Source organism: Bombus bifarius, unplaced genomic scaffold (genome assembly GCF_011952205.1).
Source record: "Bombus bifarius isolate JDL3187 unplaced genomic scaffold, Bbif_JDL3187 scf7180000007996, whole genome shotgun sequence".
Classification (NCBI taxonomy): Eukaryota; Metazoa; Arthropoda; class Insecta; order Hymenoptera; family Apidae; genus Bombus; species Bombus bifarius.
The window spans coordinates 4,178,734-4,184,916 of NW_022884376.1; the positions used below are offsets into that span (position 1 = coordinate 4,178,734).

The window sequence follows — 6,183 nt, forward strand, 5'->3', positions numbered from 1 at the left end:
CCAACTAATAATATTAGTAAACTATCAAATTGCAGGTTATAAATTATATACTTCTCCTTTTTGCATCGAATAGGATACTCAAATAATTTGTAACTTGTAAAATTTGATTACAAAATTTCATTTGCGTCATTTATTAAACTTGTTATTGTTATGCAAGAGAATTTACTAATGCTTATAATCTGCAACTTGTGAATTGTAAGATTTAAAATAAACGATAAATATTATAAAAACATCAAAATTAAATATAATTCATTGACAATTGATATCGCCTGTAAGAAATTAAACAATGTATATTATCAAACACATTAAGGTATGAATAATAGATTCAACAATTGAATTAATGTAACAATTGAAATCATACTAAATTTAAGGCAAAGATTTATACATCTTAGCTATAAAGAATTTCATAAGACTTGATTTTAAAAAAGATACGTATGTATCCCTGATATGATCTATCGCAATTTGTATTTAAATATATTATTTGTATAAAATATAATGTACAGATATAAATATAGAGTGACAAGGTAAAAGATATATCTGCAATTTTATTTTATAATTAGGTATACTAGGAAAGTCACATTTCACAAAATACCACACACTATCCGAATGATATATATTTCGTGAAATGTGGTTTTGCTAGGAATGACCTAATAATTATAAGTACCTTCTTAGCGGATGATATCTCCCTTACTTTCCAAACGTAATCAAATATTGAAGTAAATGAAGAAATATGACTTTACAAAGAAGCACGTTTGAACAAACTTAAGTTGCAAACTACGGCTTGACTCATGCGAATGCTTAAATTGAATCAGCTGATTTTTACATCCGGTTCAATGTTCGAGATTTCTTTTCCGGTTCATCCAGACCAACGTTCCAGTGTTTGGAAGTCTGATTGTAAAGATGGTAGATGAAGCTGGTGACAGGTTCGTAGGCTAAATTATTTTCGGCTTTTTATACAAAACTTGATACTTCTAACTAACACTAATATACATACCGTAATATAATATAATAACGTAATAATTAATTTTGAAATGAAATTAACCTCGAATCTACTCCCTGGAATTCAGGAGTTTAATCTTTCATAATCTTTGCTACAAGTCCGTGAATGTTTTACTAATCCGTAAATTTCCATTTCAAGACAAAATTAAAGATGATTTCATTATAAAAATTCATTATTTTTATGTACTATGTTCATTTTTTTCCCTACACTTTTTTTTTGTCTCCTGTCAGTCTCAGTAACATTTTTGAATCATTAAAATGTATATTAATTTGATAAATATTGTTAGAATCCAATAAAATATTATTTAGACATATAACATTAAGGATAATGTTATTGTTTCTGTTATAAATGTGTTTGTATTCAAACAAATAAAGCGTTGATCACCTCCAAACAACATCTTACATAACACATAAAAGAATTAAATTGTAAGAAGGATCATACTGTTTGATTTAAATTACACAATTGATATATAAAAATACATTTTTAACTTTATAAGAATGAGTACAATTTATATGTTTTATTGTGTATGTATAAATTATAATATAATATTATTTTGAAATGATGGAATTATATTTATATCTAAATGTAATTGCAATTTATATAATTTATGTAAAGTATTTATTTGACAATTAGGTACGGATTTCTTACAGGGATGATTCCTCAAATGTTGCCATCATCAAAGAGGTATACGATAATGAAAATGCACATGAAACATTTGAATATGAACTAGAAAGAGCATTAGAATCTGAATGCAGTTTAATTGTTATTGAGCCATCTAAATTAGGTGATGAAACCTCCAGGTGGATAGCAGTAGGAAATTGTCTTCATAAGACTGCAGCATTGTCTGGTCTTGCTGCCATAACTACAGGTTTTTAAAACTTATGTTTCATATTATATATGTGTATATTATTGAAATATTATTCTTTATACAAAGTATGTTATTATATATTTCACAGGTTTAATTTGGGGTGACCAGCCCTATATTTGTGGTCCATTAGGTTTTATATCTGTAATATCCTGTGGACTTTATACTGTTTCTTGGCAGTTTGACCCCTGCTGCCAATATCAAGTAGAGACTGACACAAGCAAATTGCCACATGTAGAATTGTTAGCAGTTCTAGGACCATCGTCTCCAACATTTCTCGTAAGAAAAGATGATACAAGAAGAAGAATTCTTCACACGACTATTACATTGGTAGCTCTCAGCATCAGTGCTTGGAGAGTTTATCAGGCATTTAAATGAAATGTTCTTCTACCAAGAAAGAAAAAAATCTGAGTTTTAAAAAAGAGTAAGGTAGGCCATACGATATATTGTAAAAGATCGTAATAAGGCCTAGCATAGAAATCTGTGAATTACAATTTCATGTAAATTAGTGGGGATTGTTGAGTCACGCAAATCTATTTTTGTTTGATGTTTATATTTCTTTTATGTTTTGACACTACCTCACAGGTGGATGCTGATTTTACAATAAAAGGGAAAATATCTAATAAAACAGACTAAAAAAAAGCCTGTTCTAAAACCACTTTGAATCTAAAACATGATACTTCTTAAGGCTCCACATTGTTACTCTATGATCTTCATCTTGTTGATTATATCACAGTTAATATTAACACAAGAAAGACACAATCATATTCATGCAATCACTTATGTGATATAACTACTAATATAAGTGTTCTTAGATTTATGCAAAATTGCAAACGTACACCTGAAAGGTTGGACTTGAACTATATATTTTTAGAGTGTAAATAAAGTAGATAGAATACACTGCATATGATGTATTAAAGAGAATGTTGCCTAGATTTTCTCACCCAGTGATATAGTCCACTATGCAAAAGATATTAATATTCGGAAAAGCCATTCTTGAAAATATCTAAAAAAAATTTGTCCTAGTATTATTTGGCAAACATCTTAATCAGCATAATACACAAAACTTTTGTTAATTACATAAGACTCTTATCATGCTATATACAAACACATGGGATATCAAGTTAAACGTCACAAACATTTCTGTAAGTGAATGATAATAATAAATATTACATCACGTAATATAAGAAATTTTTAGATACATTTTAAGTTGAGTAATGTGTCAAATAATTCTTGCAAATTACTTGTAAATATAAACAAAATATACCAACATCTAAGATTTTATGACTATATAACAGATATAACACAAAATTGTTATTTACATATTTACATGATATGTAAGGAAATCTAACTGCATTAGACAAATCTTGAGTACTGTATATCTACTTTCCCTTAACATAAACAAAATGTAAAGTTTATTTCAATCAGTGTATAATTTCTAATATTCATCTACATTGTTTCAATATTTAAAAAAATCTATAATATGAGGTAAAAATTAAAAAAAAAAGAAAATAAAATCAGCAGGCCAATACATTTTATGTAGAATTTAAGAGTTTAACTATCTTTGCATAATATCATTTACCAATAAATCCAATATAAAATATAGTTATTACATATGGCATGCATTTTATGCACAATACAAACATATAATGCTTCATTATGTTAATATGAAAAAGTACGTGTTCGTATTTTTTTTACAATTAAGTTAACGTCAATTAGAATCTTTTAATGTAAATTAAAATTTACAGAAAATCGCTGATGATACATAACAAAAACTTAAATAAGTGTTGATAATCCTGCCATGACAGCAAAGTTCGTACCAATTGCTGTACATTATATGTCATACTTTGAATGTCTCAGTTATTAGCCAAATATTTGTTATGATACAACTTATAATATTTTATAGTTGTAACATACAAGAGAATATGCAATAAAATATCTACTATGGATAAAGATACATTTGACGAATGGTGTGTTAGGTAAATTTACTGTTCTGTAATTTGTAGCTTAAAAGGTCTCTATTTCTCTGCATTTTCAAGCATTTATTTTTCTATGTGAAATTTATGCAAGTATCTTTACTTTCTGTATATGTCTATATTTTACAGCTTTTATTATATTTATAAAACATAATTTCTGTAATTACTTATCTTTATATATTCCATGACTTTTCAAGTTTTAGATGACATATATTTTAATGTGCTTCAGTCTAAATTCCATTAACACGTTTGTAGTATTAAAATGTATATAATGTAAACATATTCCACCAATGACTGGCATTATAATAAAATATAATTTGGATATAATTTTGTCCAATGCATTCCATAAAATTATTCTCTTTTCAAGATTGCCATCAACTTGGCATAAAATTAAATCTATTACAACGTATATTTCATTTTAGTTATAACATAATAATAAAAGATAGTATAAATATAAAGATAGAGACTAAATGTTTTTATAAATAACAAGAAACAAATTGTCCCCTTGTTATAACCATATATTAAGTATTATGATTCTTTTGCCTTTTTAGCTCGTTTTTGCATTATCCAGAAATACAATGATGGACATAAAGTGCGTAAATATACTGCACATTTTGGAATAAATGGTGCAATAAACACATCTTTCTCTTCTTTCAATACTGCTTTTAAAATACAATCTGCTACATATTCTGGAGAATATCCCTCTTGTGTGTTTTTATCCATTACTGTAATTGCATTGATGTTTACAATTACATTTTACTAAGATTAATTAAGTTTCTAGTTTACAAACCTCCATAAATTTGCCCATTTCCTGTTAATGCATTCTGTGAAAGAGAGGTTCTTACATAACCAGGACTAACAGTTGTAACTTTTATATTTTGGTCATACATTTCTGCTCTACAACAATCGCACCAGGCTTGTAATGCATATTTAGAAGCTGCATATGCAGACCTGTCATATTAATAATGGTAATTAAAATTTTTTAGGAATTGCTTTCAAATTTAAATATAAAATATCCTAACCTGTATGGTATTGAAATTTTTCCCTGTATGCTACTAACACATATTATGTGACCTGACTTTTGCTGGATCATATATGGGAGGACAGCTGTGGGACACAGCAGACATTTTGATAAAGAATCAACAAATTTCATTGGATTAAGATTAAATAATTACCTTTTGTCAAAGCAATTTGAGCAAAGTAATTTGTAAGCATTACTTTCATATCTACATCCATATTTGTATTAACAACTTCACCTCTATAAGAAATGCCAGCATTATTAATCAAAATATCAATCTTTCCATGGATATCTATTATTTTTGAAACTTCAGTTTGTAGAGAATTGATATTAGTTAGATCTAATGGCACAATTACTGGAGGATGAGTTGGTATTGTCTAAAATAAAGTCAAATGGTTTACAATGAATTTTAGGAAAAATTTTTGTCAATGGATACATACAACATGAATATTCATTAGGTCATTTTTCACTCTTTGCAATTCCTCCTTTCTTCTAGAAATTAAAATAAGTTTACAGCCACAGTCATAGAAAATATGCGCTAATGCCTCTCCTAATCCAGAACTGGCTCCAGTTATTATCACAACCTAAAATGTCAATTGAAATATAGCAGGTGATTATTTCTAAAGTTTACAAAATACAAATTCAAATGAGATATAATCTACCTTCCCACTTAACATACTTTTTCTTCTTTTTCGTTGCATTATATCAAAGAAATGATATATCAACCATGGGATAGTAATTGGAAATCCAAATAATGTAAATAACCACCATATAAGATGCCAACCTTTTAATGTTTCTTCCTTCATGATTCCAAATATTTGTATATAATTACAGAAAAATCAAGAGCTTTCAATAAGGGGTGTTAACATTTGAAACATACAGAATTAAAATGATAACTTATGTATTACGTTATAAACCTTAACCTCTATGCTCCTGAACTTTGACCAAACACATGGAGACCATACATTATATAGAATAATATCTGATAATATGAATTTGGTCATAATATACCATAAATAACATAGAATATAGATGTAACAGTCGTAGTTGAATATGTATTCCCAAAGATTCTTATCATTTCAATGTAGCATTCAATATTATCGATTGACAGTTATACACGTTGCATTCATATGCATGCCTTTGTAATTTTTTATTAGTTTGATAAATAACAATAATTGTAAGACTTGTTCCAAATGATTTTGTTTATAAAAGGATTGCAATTAATCTTAATGAATAAAATAGATATCTATTTTTTAAGGAAACTTTTGTTGCCTCCAATTATTAAATATCTATATCGCTCCAAAAATTAAGGAATTCTGAAAAC

General features: G+C 27.4%; 2 protein-coding genes across 2 annotated transcripts; one reads left to right on the forward strand and one right to left on the reverse strand.

The window, feature by feature from the left end:
- The first annotated feature begins 841 nt into the window (after nucleotides 1-841).
- On the forward strand, nucleotides 842-4,168 carry LOC117206137 (transmembrane protein 11 homolog, mitochondrial). The gene is made up of 3 exons (XM_033445198.1): nucleotides 842-923; nucleotides 1,651-1,868; nucleotides 1,957-4,168. Exons 1-3 carry the CDS (start codon nucleotides 901-903, stop codon nucleotides 2,241-2,243), a joined length of 528 nt encoding a protein of 175 aa, XP_033301089.1. The 5' UTR covers nucleotides 842-900; the 3' UTR covers nucleotides 2,244-4,168.
- A 201-nt stretch (nucleotides 4,169-4,369) lies between these two features.
- LOC117206134 (dehydrogenase/reductase SDR family protein 7-like) lies at nucleotides 4,370-5,964 on the reverse strand. Its single transcript, XM_033445196.1, has 6 exons — nucleotides 5,522-5,964; nucleotides 5,300-5,443; nucleotides 5,017-5,236; nucleotides 4,864-4,948; nucleotides 4,632-4,792; nucleotides 4,370-4,566 (listed from the first exon to the last, which is right to left on the reverse strand). Exons 1-6 carry the CDS (start codon nucleotides 5,663-5,665, stop codon nucleotides 4,370-4,372), a joined length of 951 nt encoding a protein of 316 aa, XP_033301087.1. The 5' UTR covers nucleotides 5,666-5,964.
- Nucleotides 5,965-6,183: the final 219 nt, after the last annotated feature.

What these genes read in the sequence shown, in the direction of transcription:
- LOC117206137 (XM_033445198.1), top strand. Translation starts at nt 901, where the DNA reads ATGGTAGATGAAGCTGGTGACAG. An exon ending in GTAGATGAAGCTGGTGACAG is followed by an intron (nt 924 to 1,650) that starts GTTCGTAGGCTA and finishes GATTTCTTACAG; the next exon opens with GGATGATTCCTCAAATGTTG. An exon ending in TCTTGCTGCCATAACTACAG is followed by an intron (nt 1,869 to 1,956) that starts GTTTTTAAAACT and finishes TATATTTCACAG; the next exon opens with GTTTAATTTGGGGTGACCAG.
- LOC117206134 (XM_033445196.1), bottom strand. Translation starts at nt 5,665, where the DNA reads ATGAAGGAAGAAACATTAAAAGGTTGGCATCTTATATGGTGGTTATTT. An exon ending in ACCTAATGAATATTCATGTT is followed by an intron (nt 5,237 to 5,299) that starts GTATGTATCCAT and finishes ACTTTATTTTAG; the next exon opens with ACAATACCAACTCATCCTCC. An exon ending in AAAATTTCAATACCATACAG is followed by an intron (nt 4,793 to 4,863) that starts GTTAGGATATTT and finishes TTAATATGACAG; the next exon opens with GTCTGCATATGCAGCTTCTA.